A 17,633-nucleotide genomic window follows, 5' to 3' on the forward strand; every position below is an offset into this window, starting at 1 on the left:
CCAGGGCCGGTTTTTTTTATTTGCGGGGCCCTGTGCTAGTAACTAAGTGAGACCCTATCAAAGTATAAATAAACTGCGAATTGAAGAAAAATTGCAAAGGGAAAAATACAAAAAAACCTAATTTTGGGCCAATATAATCACAAATACATATAGTAACTGTTAGGCCAAAGCTGGACTAGGGGCCCCCAAAATTTTAAGGCCCTGTCGCACATCTTGCACGCCCTAAAATCCGGCCATGCTCCTCTCTCGTACTTTCTCTTTCTTCCACAACACCTGGGGCGTTTGGTTGCAATGATGGATTAGGGGGGGGGGGTAATTGCATATACATGGGAGATGAAAGTGTAGGAATAAAGTGAGAAGTTAAATTTTAGTGTTTTGTTTGTAGAAATATAATTATTGGAAATTTCAATTTCAATGGTTGGTATCCATATGAATTAGAAATGAATAAGTAGTATACAAATCAAAATGTCGATACTTATTATTATTATTATTATTATTATTATTATATTATTATTATTATTATTACTATTGTTGTTGGTGTTATCATTATTATAAATATTAAATAATAAGTAAATTTTTGACAAAACTATAATGCAATACAATTGTTATTTTGGACACATTGGATATGAACTTGTATAACTAAAACATATTTAATAGCTCTCAAAATTTACTTAACCATGCAACGTTAAGCTTCAAGCTCACATATAAAAAAACTTCATAAAAATAAAAGCATACAACTTAATAGTTTTGAGTACTATTAACTCTATTACAATGTAGTATCTGTTCACACATACAACACACAATTTAATTAAACATAATAAAATGTTACACTTTTTAAATGCTTACATACAAAATAAATAAATCACGTTAATTATGGGGAGTTTATGTCACCCCCACTTTCCCACATTTTGATGTGTGACCTCCCACCACAACTATCACCTTTCCACGTAACTTGTTTAGGTGGGTTGCTTATTAGCCATAAGCCATGCCTATGTGATTAGCACAATTAATTCCCCCCAAGGGTTCCTTGAAGTAACTACTTTGTTGGTCCATTGTTGGATAATGGATTTTGGTTGGACCCAAATTACATTACTATATATTCCTTAGTATGGACGTTAGTGAGTCAATTTACTAGTAAAATATTTGACATTAATTTGATAAATATACAAATCCATACCACTAGACAAAAGACTCGAGGATAGCCTCGTCAAGCAATGGTTGAGTAAATCAAGAATTAATTATGTACCAATATCATAAGTTTAATTGTTGTTAATATCTTCATAAATATTTCAGTCTAAGTCTATCTAATAGTATTTTTAGTGTAATTTATGTACTAAATGTAATTTGTAGATTATTACAAAGAAATGTACCCATTTCACACTATCAAGTAATGAACGAGTAGTTGGAGTGGGCATAATTATCTGAAAATTAACGAAATCAATAATTGGTAGCCGAATCGATAAAAAGTTAATAAGTTATCCGTTATTAGGTTTTACTAATAAATAAGGTTTAATCTCATCTATTGATCTAGTCCATATCAATGGTCTATAATGAAGCTATTAAAAAACGTAGTGACATTATGATAATTTTGCGTACACAGTGCATTTTGTCCTTCTTGCATAGCACAATGTTGTACCCTTCAGAGTACAATGTTGTGCCTTTCAGAGCACATTGATATGCTTTTCAAAGCACAATGATGTCTTTTAGTACACATTGTTGATATTTCTGAGCACATTTTAAGCTTTATAGAGTATATTGTATTGCATTTCGAAGTACGCATTGTTTTGTCTTGAGTATACATTGTTAAGCTTTTTAGAGCATACTCTTTGACCTTCAAAAGCATATTGTTGTGCATTCGAAGCATACTCTTTTGCCTGGGAGTGGCGGTTGTACTCATTAAAAAAAAAAAAAAAAACCTCAAAGATAGTGGGTTTTGTTGTTAATTTAATTTTGTATGAATATTGAAGCTCGTAGAATCGCGAAATTCCCATTTCCCTCCAAAAACTGAGCAAATATGGAGAGACAATTATGGCTCCTCTACTTCCCTCAAAATTCTAAAATCCACAGTGTATGTATGCATTAGCATATGCATACACGCACTGTTCAAAAGCCCTTGACGGAAGGAGGCCGAGTTTGATCCTGTCACCTCTGCGCTTTTCCTATTGAATCATCATTTTATCCAGGTGAGTTTCCCCCTATGTGTATCTGACTTGATTTCAACTCACTATTTTGATGCATAGTCGACTGATCGAAGCACCCATTTGCTCCGTATCGGGCTTTGCTGTTGTAATCTTCGATTCTCGCTGAATATATCGCGAAATTTTGGGCTGTTATAATGATTCGCGACCAGCATTGGGTAGTCAATATTTGAATGTCTGCGTATTTGCATTACCCTATGAACGTTTTCGTGCTGCTTTTGATGTTTCAGATCTTTTCCTGTTCTTAGGTTATCGATTACGAGCAAGAAGAAAGATTGGATGGAGGTGGAGGAGTTGTTTACGGTTTCTGTTGATGATGATGATATTGTTGTGCCTGAGAGTCCCATTTCAGAAGTTGAGGAGGTGAATTTTGGGACTGATTCTGAGCCAAATTGCATTAAGAACACAAGCAGTGAAGTTACAGATGAGTGTGTGGATATTGTGCCGGATTCTGATGATGAAGGAATGCATGGAACTGAAAAAGTTGGAATTCTGGATGAGATGTGGCCTGGTAAAGGTGAAAGAAGAGGTGGAAGGTGTGTAGGCAAGAGAAGATATGCTCCTGGCAAGCATTCATATGAGGGTGAGGATATAGTTTAATGGACACCACTCTCCTTTTAACAGCTTTCTATAATTTACTCAGTAGACAAGCAGATATTGATTTAATTGAAGCATCCGCCCCATCTCAACTAAAAGCCTAAGCTTATAGTTGGACTACACATTTATGTTTATATATTATATATGCTCAACAGATTTGATCTTGACTCAATTACCTATCTGTTTATCAGGATATCTAAGGAGGCTGAGGCATCCTTTACGGCGTCTGGATTCTGGTGGAAACAGTCTGGGAATTGATAAAAGTTGTGCCAGCACTAGTCGTTTAATGTGTTATATCGATGCAGACAACGGGGTATGTTCTGAACAAGATCAATCGATTAATGTGAGCTTAAATGTTGACAAGAACTCACAGAATAGGTCTTGTGATGAAAAGGTGACTGGTTTGGGTGAAATCAGTGAGAACATTGGGGAAGATACTTCAACCAGAGATTCACTTACTGAGAAAAATGTTTCATCACATAAGTGTGAGGAACTTAACCTCTGTCATTCTGATCTTCACAAGTTTAAGTGCATTGGATCTCAAGAACCTGGACACTCTTCAGAAGCTGATGCTCTGAATTTTGTGGATCTTTATCTATCAAGTGGTGATGCAAATGCATTTCATCATGTTGAAACTGGAGTGCTTGATAGGTCAACATCATCTAACATTTTGCACCCAAATGGACCTCAAAATTTGGCAAGGATAAAGAGCCGCACAAGCATAGCTAAGACGCTAGAAGTCTTTGACTGGTCTGAAAATTTAAGTGATGAAGAAGAAAATTGTTTTGTGGTGAACAGAATGAAATTGAAAATGGGGTGCGAAGGCAATGAACCGGGGAATATCAGTAAGCATCAGAGTGTTGAAAGCCTAGACATTAAGAAGGAGAAAGCATTGGGTAACTTTTGCCCATTGAACACTGTAAAAGGAAGGTTAAATTCAAATAAAATTGAGCCAAAGTTTCAGGTGGAGGATGAGATTGGCAAGGGAGCATCCAGTTTTGAAAAAGCTATGGATACTAATTTTGTGAATGAGTTGGATAAAGAGGTTATTGTAAATTCACCTCAGAAACTTTTGGAAGATGAACAAAGTAAATTGGATGCAGTATGCACATATGATGTTGGCTTTGACACTCAGGTTGCTGCTGAGGCTATGGAAGCCTTGTTTTATGCTGCTCCTCTCAATTTGGATCCTTTTTGTAAACATCAGAGTCCACAAAAAACACTCCAATTCTCTGGTGATCCCTCAAACAGTGTATCATTAGTAGATCATTGTAATTGGGTTTCTTCTAATTCTGAAGGCACTAGACATCAATTGATGCAGTTTGCCAGAAAGTTGTGTGGTAGTGTCCCTGGTAACTTTGAAACACCACAAGAAGACAAAAAAGTGTTGCAGTCCAAACTACTACCAAGGGAAATATGCATGCCATTTTCTGGAAAGCTTCCCACAAAGAAAAGAACAGGCAGAAGATCTTTGAGAAACACCACCCAACATAAGAGTCCACAAAAAACACTCAAAATCTCCGGTGATCCCTCAAACAGTGTATCAGTAGATCATTGTAATTGGGCTTCTACTAATTCTGAAGGTACTGGACAACAATTGATGCAGTCTGCCAAAAAGTTGTTTGGTAATATCCCTGGTAACTTTGAAACACCACAGGAAGATGAAAGAGTGTTGGAGTCTGAACTACTACCAAGGGAAATAGGCATGCCATTTTCTGGAAAGCTTCCTACGAAGAAAAGAACAGTCAGAAGATATTTAAGAAACACCATCCAACATAAAGAATTATATAATGAGAAAACCTTCTCAAGACAGTTAGATGCTGATTTTAATTCATTCGAAGTTTCAAACTGTGGCTTGGATGAGCAAAGGGGGGAAATTAGGAAAATTTCCTCAGGTACTCATCGAAATATGAAGCAGTCATCCTCAAGTTCTTTGAAATGGTTTACTGATCAAAGTTTCAAAAAGTGCCCAGAGGTTATGAAGTTCAATTTCCAAAAGAAAAGAAGAAAGAAAGATGAAGTTATGAAGTCAGGTGAATCTAAGAAAGCTTCAGATAGTTATATGAATAGACATCAAACTACTGGTGTAGATGAAGCAAACATTGGCCACAAATTGAAATTAGAAGATTGGAACCATCCCAGAGGAAAAAGGACACGTACAGCTGTGCCACACAATTCAGTTGGAAGGAATAATCAGTATGCTTCATATGCCAAAGATAATGCTATCAAGTGTCCTATTGGTAATAATGCTTTGGCGGAGATAACAGGACCACAACAATCTGGCGGAAAATGTCAGTATTCATCTAAAAAGAAACATTCAATAAACTTGTTGATGCAATATTCAGGTGGGTCTGGTTCAATGAGTGTTTCAAATTGTAAATCTGCCATCACTAGTGACAAAGTGATCTCTAGTGGTCATGATGGGAATACCTCTAGAAAGCTTCAACCTGCAGATGATTTGGTTTCAATAGTATCTGATGTTATGTCAACAGACAGAACATTAAATGTAGTACCAAGTAGGAATTGTGTTGAACTATACAGGTTTAAGGACAACAAGAAAGGAAGACAACGAGGCAAGAGCTTGTCTAGATCATCCCTTACAAAAGAACTTGTTAGATTAGGGTATACAGAGATGCTACCTGATTTCATGCCCAAAGATTCAAGGAGGGGAAAGGGTCATGCAAATGTAAGAGTCTTGATGAGCCAGAATTTGGATGAGAACATAATTAGACGGCAGAAAAAGGTGCTCTTTCTGCTGTTAGTTAGGTAGCACCTTTGCATTCAAGTATTCTAATTATCTGCAAGAGGTCAATTGTTTACTTACTGCTTTACCTTGCAGATTGTGGCACGGCTAGGCTTTTCCATTGCATCATGTTGTTCTGATGCTTCGCACTTTGTAGCGGATAAGTTTCTGAGAACAAAGAATATGCTGGAAGCAATAGCTATTGGCATACCTGTGGTTACACATTTATGGCTTGAGAGTTGTGGACAAGCAAGCTCTTTTATTGATGAGAAATTGTTTATCTTGAGAGATGATAAAAAGGAAAAAGAAATTGGCTTTAGCTTGCCTGTTTCACTTGCTCTTTCTCGCCAGCGTCCCCTTCTGAGAGTATGTATATATGTACAAACTACTTGAATTTAGACCATAGAGTGTTTTGTGGTTTCTTAACTTTTACTAACTGCAGGATCACAGAGTGTTTATTACTCCGAATGTTAAACCCAGTAAAGACATGATCCGAAGCTTGATCAGTGCAGTTCAAGGGCAGGTACACAACTAGCCTAGGATGTTGATATCATCCTTTGGTGATGACACTTCATAATTTAGTTTAGGAGTTCTGTGATGAGGCTGTAGCTACCAAATATGAGAGAAAGAGTCTCTTCTTAGTATAATGTCAACACTGTAATGGTAGCAAATGTACACTGCTTTTAAGTTTTACATAACTGAAGTATCTTTCTTGTATGCTGTTTTGATGAAATGTTCGCCAGGTAGTTGCTGAAACTGAGGATATAACTACTCAAGGAGAGATAATAGTTGTTTCCTCTGAAGAAGATTACACAACTTGTGAACCATTGCTGAAGAAAGGTACGGAGTATTTTATTAATTCATTTCTTAATTTTGCGGTTTTCTAAATCTACATCACATGATTTTCTTCACTCCTTTCAAAGAGGACAAACAATACATCATTATGTAGAGACAATTATGTGGGTTCTTTCACTCACCAGGAACTGCAGTTTACAGTTCAGAGCTTTTGCTTAATGGGATTGTCACTCAGAGACTTGAATACGACAGGTTAGCAAAAAAAGACAGCAATTTTCATAATTTGCATTTGTGAATGCATAGTTTTTGTTTGTTTTTGGCCTGCACGTGCCTGGAATGACAAGTTTGGTCATTTTCAGTTTTGGTTTTATCTTGTCTTATTCTTTCTCCTCAAAAGGGTAATGATCTGCTAAAGTTTTTCCTGGTCCAGACATCAGCTGTTCAAAGACTTTATGATGAAAGACTGGCCCATCTCCCATCCAAACTAACCCGGAGATCTTTCATGTATCTGCAAAGCATTGATGCAATTTTCGGCCCTGTTAATCTTGTTTTCGTTTTACTGTTTTTCCGGTAGAACAAACTTTACAATGAAACAAACACGTAAATATGCCTATGTTCAGATCATCCCATGATTCCGCAATAGAACCTGCAATGTCTTTTTGTTCTTTAACTGTGATTGGAAAAGAAAACTTCACCTCTACTATGCATTCATTTCCTTTCTGAACCATGCTACACTTTCGTAGAGCCAGACAAGGTTGTATCATGCTGTTATTGCCATTCTTAGAAACAATGATAACTAGCATAGTAACAATGTCTTCTTCTTGTAAAGAATATGGGTAGTGTTCATATAGTCCATAATAGTAGTAGGAATGTAGCATGTACGAGATGGTCCACGAAAATTTGAAGTATCTAATGTTCAGAAGACAAGACAAGATGCTCATGTAGACATGTAGTATCATGTTAAAAATAATAATTGTACCATAAGATTATAGTCTTTGGAATTTGGTCTGTCAAATTTGAAGGATATGTAAATGCTTTCAAGGCCAAAATGGTAGGTAAAGGTGATGAAGAATGCCCAACAGGCAACAGCAAGGACGCCAGGCTGTCTTCCCACACAACACAATACGATTTCATTACGCATAAATATTGGGTTTTTCACGGCTTCTGGTAGAGGTAAGTCGGGAGACGTGCTTTAATTGGTATACCTTCAAATGTTTGTACACTAATGCTCACAACAAAGACAAATTTATACCTTTATTTTTTAGTTCTTGATAGAATTTGAATCTTGCATCTTACGATTGCTAGCAAAATAAAATTTATGAACTTATTTTTAGTTGATCTATTCATTAAATGTTGTACTATAAACTTCTCATTGGCAGCCTTCATACTCTAACTTGGGAGCATTTTCAACGGGAGAGAAAACTCCTTCACGTGTATGGAAATCTGATGTGAAGAGGAGTGAGGTGCTGAGTGTATAAATGTTCTGCACTTTGACCTTAAAAATGTACGGTAATTGTGTGGTTTGGACAACAAGTTGTGCCCAAACACAATGTGCACGTATCTTGTTGAGAATTGTAAAGAGGTGGATAATTGTCTTTCATTACATTTAAAAGAATGATAAAATTAAGACAATTAAGTTGAATACATCTTCTATGGTAAGAGTGATTCACCCTTTTCAACCACTCTTTCAAATGCATTCAGAATAAGGTGATTGGAATTTTTGTCAACGTAGGCACATTCATCAACCGCTTAGCTTAGCTGTGAGCCCACTTGCTGATATAAATGAACAAAAATAATAAAACGATAAGGTTAAAATAGGAAAACGAATATGTGGCAGGTGGGGTCCGATTGGAGGGGGCGCTTACAAATAATGGGTAATTACGTTAATTTGATTAACGATGGACACTCGTGTCCTCTACATGATTTAATTTTGAGAAAATGAAGATTTTAGTTTATTTTTTTGAAAGAAAGAAGATTTTAGTTTGTTAGTTATTATTAAATTGTAGATTGGATTTATAAATTATTGCTTTATATAATTTTTTTTCTTTTAATTATGAAGTAAAAAAAGCTTTTCATATTAATGATTTCAAGTGAATATTGAGTTTATTATGATGTTGATTAAATGAGAATACCTTAATCTACAATTTAAGCATAATTAATAGATTAATTTTTTTTTAAATCCATAAAAATGAATTCTTAAACCTTTTATAAACCGAGTCTACAATTAAAACATAATTAATGGAGTAAAATCCTTTCAAAAAAAAATTAATGGAGTTGTTATAAATAATTGTATTTGTGGCCATTATTATGTAGTAATATAACAGTTGTAACGGCTATTGTACTTAAGTCTCCATTATCCCTTTTCGTTATAGTTTGTTATTATATATGCCCTTTGTAGTATGTACGATGTAGATGGTGAATAAGAGTGCTCTCTCCCATTCTCCTTATCTCCGTTCTCTCTATAGTTTATACATTTCTTGCAATTCACCGCTTAGGAGCTAAAGGCCAACTGGCCCACAAACCACTTTACAACACTTTATAAAATTGTCATTTTTCTTTTAATTTTTATGTGTAAACAGTCACCGATAGGAAGCGCAGTGGCAAAGTGGTGAATATAAGGCATAGCCAGGGGCAATGACAAATTGGACAATGATAATACTAAATTCTGGAAGATCCAATTTTGCCATCTACCAAATCTCTAATTTCCCCAAAACAGGCCCAGACCGCAGCAAAAGTTCAACGGCCAACGCAGCAGCAGAAGAAGAAGGAGGAGAAAATACAGAGAAATTTTAGAGAGAGAAATACGGTGAGATCAGCGCGAAGCACTAGTCAACGAAGGAGCTCAACGCTGTAGACAAGAGAGAGGGAGAGAGAGAGAGAGTGTGTCTGTGTTACTGTGAGTCTTCCGGCATTAATGGCGGAGGGGGAGAAGCAGCCGAGGAAGCACAGCGAAGAGAGTGTGAAGCTGTTCGTAGGTCAAGTGCCGAAGCACATGACGGAAGCGCAGCTGCTCGCAATGTTCAAGGAGTTCGCTATCGTTGACGAAGTCAACATCATCAAAGACAAGGCTACTCGAGCTTCTCGAGGTTCAACACGCGCTCTCTCCCTCTTCTAAACTCTGTTACATGTTTTGCGTGTTTGGATCACAATGCGCGATTGGAGCATTGCGTCCAGGTTTTGTTGAGATTTCTAGTTTTTGAATGAATGCTGTGGTTTGTGGAACCCTAATTTGGTGTTTTCAGGGTGTTGTTTTGTGATCTGTCCCTCAAGAGAAGAAGCTGACAAGGCTGTAAATGCCTGCCACAATAAGAAGACTCTTCCTGGGGTTAGTATTCTCTGATTTTACTGTTACCACTGACACACATTGTTCTTAACTAGTTAAACTGTTGAAGTGAGCAATGAGTCTTTCATTATCTGAACTAATCACTGTTTCTCAGCGTTATATGGGGGTAATGGCTCAGTTAGAATGTCTGAATCACTTTAATTACTGTTGCTAATGTAGAGACATCGGAAATTTGGAGAGGAATAACTGAAGTGTAATTTGCAATTTGGCAAGTACAAGGGAGTTCATAACTGACCATTTTTAGGTCAAAATGACTAGGAAAGAAGTCTTTGTCCAAGTTAAATTTGAGCATAGAAGTAGGGGACATGTGAAAAGCATCTTGGGGACTGTATAGGGAGGGAACTGGAATAGTTTAGATGGCTATGTGAATCTTTTATGTGATGGTGTTATCACTTCTAAAGATTCCTAATCCAAATTTCATATCATTTCTGAACTGAATGTAATGCCTCTCTGATTTCAAGCAATTACTGCTTCAGAGTCTGAATTGTAGTGACTTTTAGGTTGAAAAAAATCAAGATATCTATATGGCATTGACCTGGTAGACTAAGTTTATTGAGTTGTACGTCATTCTTAGAATCTCAGTAAACGTTGGCTTTCATCTGCATTATATCTGCTGTGTCTCTTATATCTTTGCCTTTTTTAAAAATGAAATTAAGACATCCTGACATCCTGTTCTCTCTCTAATTCAGGCTGCTAGTCCATTGCAAGTGAAATATGCTGATGGCGAGTTGGAAAGACTAGGTGTGATATCGTTTGAATTTGTGGTGTAACACATGTTTTCTTCTTGTGATGGTTCCTCTCAATTGTAAACTTTTGAAAAGTTCTTTTTTCATCCGGGTTCTGGAATCTCCTCTTTTATTTATTTATTTATTTATTTTATTTTTTAAGTTGATCTGTCTACAGTAATTGTATTGTGTCTGCAATGCAGTAACTTTCTTCTTTCCCATTTTATGTTCCTTTATTTATTTATTTATTTATTTAACCCCATCCTCTCCTGGGGATAAATGCAGAACACAAGATTTTTGTCGGGATGCTACCAAAGAATGTATCAGATGCCGAAGTGTCTGGCTTATTCTCTCAATATGGAACCATTAAGGACTTGCAAATTTTAAGAGGTTCTCAGCAAACTAGTAAAGGTTAGCCAAGTTCACCTCTGTGGGTCTGTTCCTTTTCTCAATTTCAACTACCAGTTGATAATGAAATTTATTGACATTTCCTTATTTTCCTTCATAATTTCTTGGTTGCTTCAGGATGTGCATTTTTGAAATATGAGACAAGAGAACAAGCAGTTGCAGCTATAGAGGCCATTAATGGAAAGCACAAGATGGAGGTTGTTTGTTGTTTACCAATTCCTTTGACTTATAATGTGATGTCTTGAAATATTATTACCTGAACTACTTTGATTTTTATTATTCATTTGGTGGAGGGCTAAAGAAATATCATCTTTACCTTACTTTCCTAGGGGCAAGCTGCTTGAGAAAGCTGTATAAAACTACAATATCATTTATGATTGAAATGCACCTTTCAGCGTTATAAATGGCATAGGAGTTTGTCATTCTTTTAGTATTTAAATGTTTTTGACACATCTTGAGATGAAGGATTTATGGTTTAAGTGATAATTATCTTGAGTTAGTTTAAGATAGAAGTTAGATAGACTTGTATTTACAGTTTATAAAGGTGAGGTTTTGCTGCTTAACTTGTCTTTGTGAATTTCATAACACTTTCTTTGCCAGGGTTCAACGGTTCCTTTAGTGGTTAAATGGGCAGACACAGAAAAGGAAAGACAAGCTCGTAGGGCTCAGAAAGCTCTATCACAGACATCTAATATGCCCGACTCTGGACAGCATCCATCTCTATATGGACCTTTACCTATGGGTTATATGGCACCATACAATGGATATGGTTATCAGGTTGGTTTACTCTTTATCAGCTGTACTTTTTGTTAGTCCAGAGGATTGATTGTTAAACTGTCCTTTGTACTTGTTGAAATGCATGCTTTGTAATTCATATGTATCTTTCCTTGTGTTGATGTACTCCTTCCTCCTTTTCATTCTGCTAGTTGTATTCCATTTGAGCCATATTTGGAAATGTTTTCAATATTGAGTGTTCATTTAAACTGAATTGCTTTACAGTCTCCTGGAACTTATGGAATCATGCCGTATCGCCTACCACCACTCCAGAATCAACATACATTCCAGAATATGATTCCAACTTTAAACCAAGGAAATACACTACGTGGCACCACACCAGATATTTCACCTGGTTTGACGCCAAGAAATTATGCCATGTCACCTACAAGTTACGTAGGATCTACTTACCCTGGCATACCTGGGGTACAGTATCCCATCCCATATCCTGGAGGATTCATGAGTAATAGACCTTCGAGTAGTTCTGGTGCTGTACACCCTAGCACCTCAAACAGTCAGTCTGCAGCATCTTCAAGTGTCAACTCAAATTTGGGGGCTCAGGCTGAAGGTTGTTCAAATTTTAATTTCTTTCTCATCTTACCTCCATTTATATTACAGGCCTGTTTCTAAGGCAGTTTCATTTGGTCAGGGGTTGTTTGGTACTATTTCTATGATTAATGTATAACTGTACTTTGAACTCCTGGAAATCGTTATTATAAAATGAACAATGGTGTTGGCAGGTCCACCGGGTGCTAATTTATTTATTTACCATATTCCACAAGAATTTGGTGACCAAGAGCTTGCAAATGTATTTCAGCCTTTTGGTAGGATCTTGAGTGCTAAGGTTTTTGTTGACAAGGCAACTGGCGTTAGCAAATGTTTTGGTATGATACTCTGTTTTGATGCTGATTAGACTTGAGGGTGTACTGCCACTGTTCTGTTTTAATCATCTTCTCACTGCAGGGTTTGTCAGCTACGACTCTCCAGCAGCTGCACAAACGGCAATCAGCAGGATGAATGGCTTCCAATTAAGTGGTAAAAAATTGAAGGTTCAGCTTAAAAGAGACAATAAACAAAGTAAACCTTATTGATATCAACAAGGTCAGGTATGGAAGGAAGCTGATATTCTTTACAAGATGGTTACATGCTATAGTTGTAAGGGAGAACACTGCATTGGGAGCAATTGAGGAGTGACTTATGATGATTAACAACTACTTGGCTACTCAATTGTGTTTTTAGTCTCCTTATGGGATTCAAGTCCCAGAAACTTGTAATTCTTGATTTATTCTTGTGCCACTGTAATTTTAATTTCATGTAACATGGATTTTCATTTAGACATTAGTTAATTGATTGATTCTTCCACCCAATAGACCTTAATGTTCTCAAGAAGATGCTTTTCAATCACTTCTCTGATGAAAAATAAATAAATCCTTTCATTACCTTCTTCTTTGTTTCTTTTTTCCTATTTGCTATTCTCCATCTTCTGTTTAAAATGCATAGGTTGGGTGCACGAAATGGAGCTACTATGTTCTCTAAGTGTGAGATATCTCATAAACATTGTGTAACTTCTCCGGTTCTACCCAAAGTGTTTTGATTTCTGAGTATCTATGAAGGCTAGTGCTATGGTATTTTGAAGAATATTGACTATGAATTTTCAGGTACGTTCTCATCAACTTGCATGGATATCTACTGGTTCTATAATGAACCCCATCATACCTCCTACTTTATCAATTTTAGATGTGTTTGGATCCTTGTTGCTACAATAACATTTGTTATGAACATAGACCAGCTGTTTCTTACTTCTGATTTCCCCTCATCTATGTGTTTCAGGAAGTTGACTATGGATCTTCTGGATGATTCATGTAATTGGGGAGACTGTTGGGTAATTCAGAAGGTGGCATTATAGATTATCACTGTAGATGTGTTTGAATCCTTGGTCGTACGTTACTTTGTTTTGTCCATAGACTAGAGACCTCCAACATAATCACTTATATGTGTTTGAACCTGTCAGTGTCAGGCCACATAACAATATTATATTCATTGACTAGATGTCTCTTACTACTGATTTCCCTTCTCATCCATACATTTCAGGATGTTGGATATGGATCTTCTGGGTGATTCACATAATTGGAGAAATCTTAAGGTAATTCAGAAGGCTGGATGCTTCTTTACTCGGATCAATAGTACATCTATGGAGAGAAATGGAACAAAAAAACTGCCATTTTGCTTGGGGTGCTCAGTGCAGAAGGTAAAGTTTACTCAATAGGCAATAAATTCATTAACATATCATTGGTATATGATTTCCGAATTCTGTAAACAGAAATGCCAACTGCAGCGAGGAGGGACTGTGAGTTTTCATATGACCTGAGAACTCTGTGGATCCAATATATGATTGCAAGGATAACTGCTACATTTTATTCTGTTTCATCTTAATGCAGGGGAGTTGAACTATGTTCTGAAATACCTTGAGGCATTTGACTTGGAAATCATGCTTTCAGCTGGCAACACAACAGCAACTGCCAAGGTCTGTATTTGAATTTGCATTCTTGTCAATGAGCCTACACTTTTTCTTTGATCAAATTCAACACCAATAAATGTCCAATCTTCCTGTGTTGTGGTTCTGAAGCTAGTCTAACATTTCATTATACATGATACACTCGTTAAACTGGCCATTGACACAGTAACTCCTACTTCTCTCATCTCTCAAAAAAAAAACTAATCTTTTTGAGGATGATGCTGCAGGTTGAGATTCTTTACAATTGAATTGAGGATCACCCCTCTTTCAAAGGAGATGGATTGTGTTGTTGACAGTAACCACTGGCCAAAAGTTGAATTTCCTATTGTTTCAACTGATCAGACAAGCAAATATCGGTCTTCTGCTGAAGTGAGGCATTTCCGTCTAAATGGTGAAGCTTGATATCATCGATCTATACTGCAACGTTGATTATGTGTATCGTTAATCCATGTTACGGTACCTATTGTACTCCAATAGTTAGGATAGACATTAAACTCACTCACTCACACACACAAAAGAAACTGCAACTTAGTAAGAAGTGGAACAAATTCCCCCCCTGAATAGCAATTGCACCATTTATTTGAGTTAGAGAATTGATGAGAATTAGGTCAGCAGAAACTCTAGAAAAGAAATTTAATTTATTTCAAGTATGTACATACCCTAAATGTAAAGCCTTTAGCATTTGAAGAAGCATCATTACCAGAGCTTGAGCTGGGTTAAAGCCATGATTGTATGAGCTTGAGCTGGGTTAAAGCCATGATTGTATTTGTATATGAAAAGATGAATTTATTAAAAAAGAAGAAAAAAACCAAAAATTTGTGGAGAGGCAAAGATTATTATCATGATGATGGACAGGACTAAAGTAAGCTGAAATGAAAACTAAAATTCCTGTGAAGCACCAATGTCGCCCTTCCCCTTTCCGGACTTGTTTGGCAATAGATGTTGATGGATGTTGGGCAAAACGCCGCCGTTAGCAATGGTAACGTCGCCCAAAAGCTTACTCAGCTCCTCGTCGTTTCTCACCGCTAGCTGTATGTGGCGAGGCACAATTCTGTTCTTCTTATTATCTCTAGCAGCATTTCCGGCCAGTTCCAATACCTAACCACCACCAGAAACATTTATGCACGATGAGACGAGAAATACCAGACAATGCGTTTGGTTATGGTTTTTTGTTTTGAAAGCCAATAATTATATTAAATCAAGAATAAGAGGAGGACGAACATCCTCCCAAGACATACTACCAGCGTGAGAACCAACTAACCGCTAAATTAAGACCGAATACCAAACTCCGATCCCTACCAATACTTGGATCAAATTAAGAGAATCAGACTGGACACCCCACGACTTAATCCACTTCAACACCTCCTTACATGCCATTGCTTCGGCCAACAGGACACAGTCTAACGAACCATTTACAGCAGTGACGAGATAAGCCCCAAAATCAATGGCAGCATCCACACGGCACACCAACATTTCATTACCAAGTGCATGAGACACACACGCCACCAGTAAGCAAAGCTGCCACAGCAGCCCTCTGGCCTAGTAACGTAACAAAAGCATCCCAGGCCAGAGAGCCACGTACATTTGGCGCATGCCACAAACTGATCAAAACCGCCGCAACCATATGAAGTTGTTCGTTGGTGAAGTGCATGAAAATGCCATTCAACCAGCCCCCCGCAAAGCAGACTTGATTTGTGTTGCCGACAGATCTACGCCATACATCCTTTGCCATATAACAGTCCAAAAGCACATGCATAACAGACTCATTCCCCCCACCGCATACCGGACATTCTGGAGTTATCATAACATGCCTATAAATCAAATTTAATTTGGTAGGCAACAGCTCTCCACAACAAATTATGGCATTTCGGTGGGATTTTAAGACCACATAGGGCAGGGCATTCCACCTTGAAAAGGGTGAAGTAGGATCCCTCAAGCTCACCGCTCCTATTCCTAATAAGAGTTTTATTTCCTTCTTCCTGGACTTTTTCAATTATTAATAACCATTCCATTTCACTTTACTACTTACCAAATATACAAAATACTTAAAAACTGATTATCATTATTACGTGAACACACCCTGAAAACCGGGAAACATAAAATAAAACTGACCTCTGCTGCCAAGTACTCGAGAACGGCAGCAAGGTAGACCGGAGCACCGGCGCCGACGCGATCGGCGTACTTGCCTGCTTTAAGAAAACGCGCGATCCTGCCCACCGGAAATTGCAGGCCAGCCTTTTGAGATCGGGACGTGGATTTGGTGGCCTTGGGCTTGCCTCTGCCGGAACCCGCAGAACTCATTGTCGCCGTCGCAGATACAACAAAACAAAACGCCTCAATACTAATGCCTTCATTTCATATACAACACAACAATCCCTAAACACCGATCCATTACCACTTTCAACCACTCATTAGAGCCAAAAAAGGTGGTCCAGCTCTATTTAATCACACTCCAAAGACCTTTCCATCCAAATTCTTATGATAATAATGTACCCTACCTTTCTTTCAATTAAATTAATTTTTTAATCACCTTAAATTCTAGAGAGCATTATGTTATTTAAAAATATTTTTTTGTATCAAATACTCTTGTTAAGATATAATTTGAGTGAAATCAGTAAAAAATTTATAAACTAAGAAGGTCAATAAATTAAAAAAAAAAAAAAAAAAACTCACAATGTATAAAATTTTGTGATTACAAAATCAATTACCTGACTAATTTACCAGAAATTGTCAAACGTCTAATTTTATCAAGTAAACATGATGCTGAATTGCTGATCAAAGTTCTTGAATTCGGGCTAGTTGTTGGGCCAGTTGGTAACTTGTTGGGTCAGATATAGATTGGGTCAATAATATAATAGATTTAAAGTTTCAAACAATTGAACATGATTTAAATCAGTTTAGAGTAATAAATAAATATCTAAATACATAGAGAGTTGTGCTTTGAATCAAATTGTGAGGTATAATTTGATTTTGATATTTCATTATAGCCTTAATAACTTGAATACGATTCCAAGTATAGTTGAATATTAAATGTAGCATAAGACAAATTTGAGTAATAAATTTTCATTTGAAGTTTGAACACTCCCGAACCCAAACCGGCCTATAGTCTAATATTCCCTACTTGTTGACCAAACCCAGAAAAGGCCAAACCTCTGTGGGCCACACCTCATTTCCAAGTCTTTAAAATTTGTACCATCACAAAATCATAGGGGCTAACACTGAAATAAGTACAAGGACGAGGACTTGTTGTAAAAATTGAGGAATAATCCACTTTAAATTGTCGGGTCCTATTATTAGGGAATACAAGAATTAATAGTTCGGAAGAATCGGTAAGCGAGATGTTAACATATCATTATAAAGTTAGAATGGACTTTTGTAAGCATTTTTGCTCAATTTTTTTTTTATTTTTTTATTGGAGGAGAGTCCAACTCTATTGACACAAATTCAAATTGAATTAAAGCTAAATTTAGGGTTAGTTTGATTTGCGAAAAATATTTTATGGGAAAATGAATTGAACTTTTATGAAAAGGTAGTC

At 36.8% G+C, this 17,633-nt stretch overlaps 3 protein-coding genes across 4 annotated transcripts; 2 read left to right on the top strand and 1 right to left on the bottom strand.

Annotated features, from left to right (window-relative positions):
• Positions 1 to 2,477: 2,477 nt before the first annotated feature.
• On the top strand, positions 2,478 to 4,057 carry LOC116016117. The gene is made up of 3 exons (XM_031256280.1): positions 2,478 to 2,781; positions 2,987 to 3,991; positions 4,047 to 4,057. Exons 1-3 carry the CDS (start codon positions 2,478 to 2,480, stop codon positions 4,055 to 4,057), a joined length of 1,320 nt encoding a protein of 439 aa, XP_031112140.1.
• A 4,954-nt stretch (positions 4,058 to 9,011) lies between these two features.
• LOC116016345 (RNA-binding protein BRN1-like) lies at positions 9,012 to 13,022 on the top strand. The gene is made up of 9 exons (XM_031256564.1): positions 9,012 to 9,419; positions 9,576 to 9,658; positions 10,366 to 10,417; positions 10,687 to 10,812; positions 10,927 to 11,006; positions 11,410 to 11,586; positions 11,809 to 12,151; positions 12,324 to 12,467; positions 12,547 to 13,022. The coding sequence occupies exons 1-9, from the start codon at positions 9,248 to 9,250 to the stop codon at positions 12,672 to 12,674; spliced, it is 1,305 nt and encodes a 434-aa protein (XP_031112424.1). The 5' UTR covers positions 9,012 to 9,247; the 3' UTR covers positions 12,675 to 13,022.
• Positions 13,023 to 14,136: 1,114 nt separating this feature from the next.
• On the bottom strand, positions 14,137 to 16,547 carry LOC116016346 (histone H2AX-like). 2 transcript variants are annotated; one of them, XM_031256566.1, is made up of 3 exons: positions 16,211 to 16,547; positions 14,758 to 15,196; positions 14,137 to 14,515 (listed from the first exon to the last, which is right to left on the bottom strand). In XM_031256566.1, the coding sequence occupies exons 1-2, from the start codon at positions 16,397 to 16,399 to the stop codon at positions 14,978 to 14,980; spliced, it is 408 nt and encodes a 135-aa protein (XP_031112426.1). In that variant the 5' UTR covers positions 16,400 to 16,547; the 3' UTR covers positions 14,137 to 14,515; positions 14,758 to 14,977. The 2 variants fall into 2 exon arrangements, with proteins under 2 accessions (XP_031112426.1, XP_031112425.1); XM_031256565.1 differs by having other exon boundaries at positions 14,137 to 14,558.
• Positions 16,548 to 17,633: the final 1,086 nt, after the last annotated feature.

The sequence above is a fragment of the Ipomoea triloba genome, chromosome 4 (genome assembly GCF_003576645.1).
Source record: "Ipomoea triloba cultivar NCNSP0323 chromosome 4, ASM357664v1".
Taxonomy (NCBI): Eukaryota; Viridiplantae; Streptophyta; class Magnoliopsida; order Solanales; family Convolvulaceae; genus Ipomoea; species Ipomoea triloba.

Bases quoted from the DNA above. Each gene is read 5' to 3' on its own strand.
- LOC116016346 (XM_031256566.1), bottom strand. From the start codon at position 16,399: ATGAGTTCTGCGGGTTCCGGCAGAGGCAAGCCCAAGGCCACCAAATCC. The intron at 15,197-16,210 runs GTCAGTTTTATT...GGTGGTGGTTAG, and splicing joins TCGAGTACTTGGCAGCAGAG to GTATTGGAACTGGCCGGAAA.
- LOC116016117 (XM_031256280.1), top strand. From the start codon at position 2,478: ATGGAGGTGGAGGAGTTGTTTACGGTTTCTGTTGATGATGATGATATT. The intron at 2,782-2,986 runs GTGAGGATATAG...TCTGTTTATCAG, and splicing joins TGGCAAGCATTCATATGAGG to GATATCTAAGGAGGCTGAGG.
- LOC116016345 (XM_031256564.1), top strand. From the start codon at position 9,248: ATGGCGGAGGGGGAGAAGCAGCCGAGGAAGCACAGCGAAGAGAGTGTG. The intron at 10,813-10,926 runs GTTAGCCAAGTT...TGGTTGCTTCAG, and splicing joins TTCTCAGCAAACTAGTAAAG to GATGTGCATTTTTGAAATAT. The intron at 12,152-12,323 runs GTTGTTCAAATT...TGGTGTTGGCAG, and splicing joins TTTGGGGGCTCAGGCTGAAG to GTCCACCGGGTGCTAATTTA.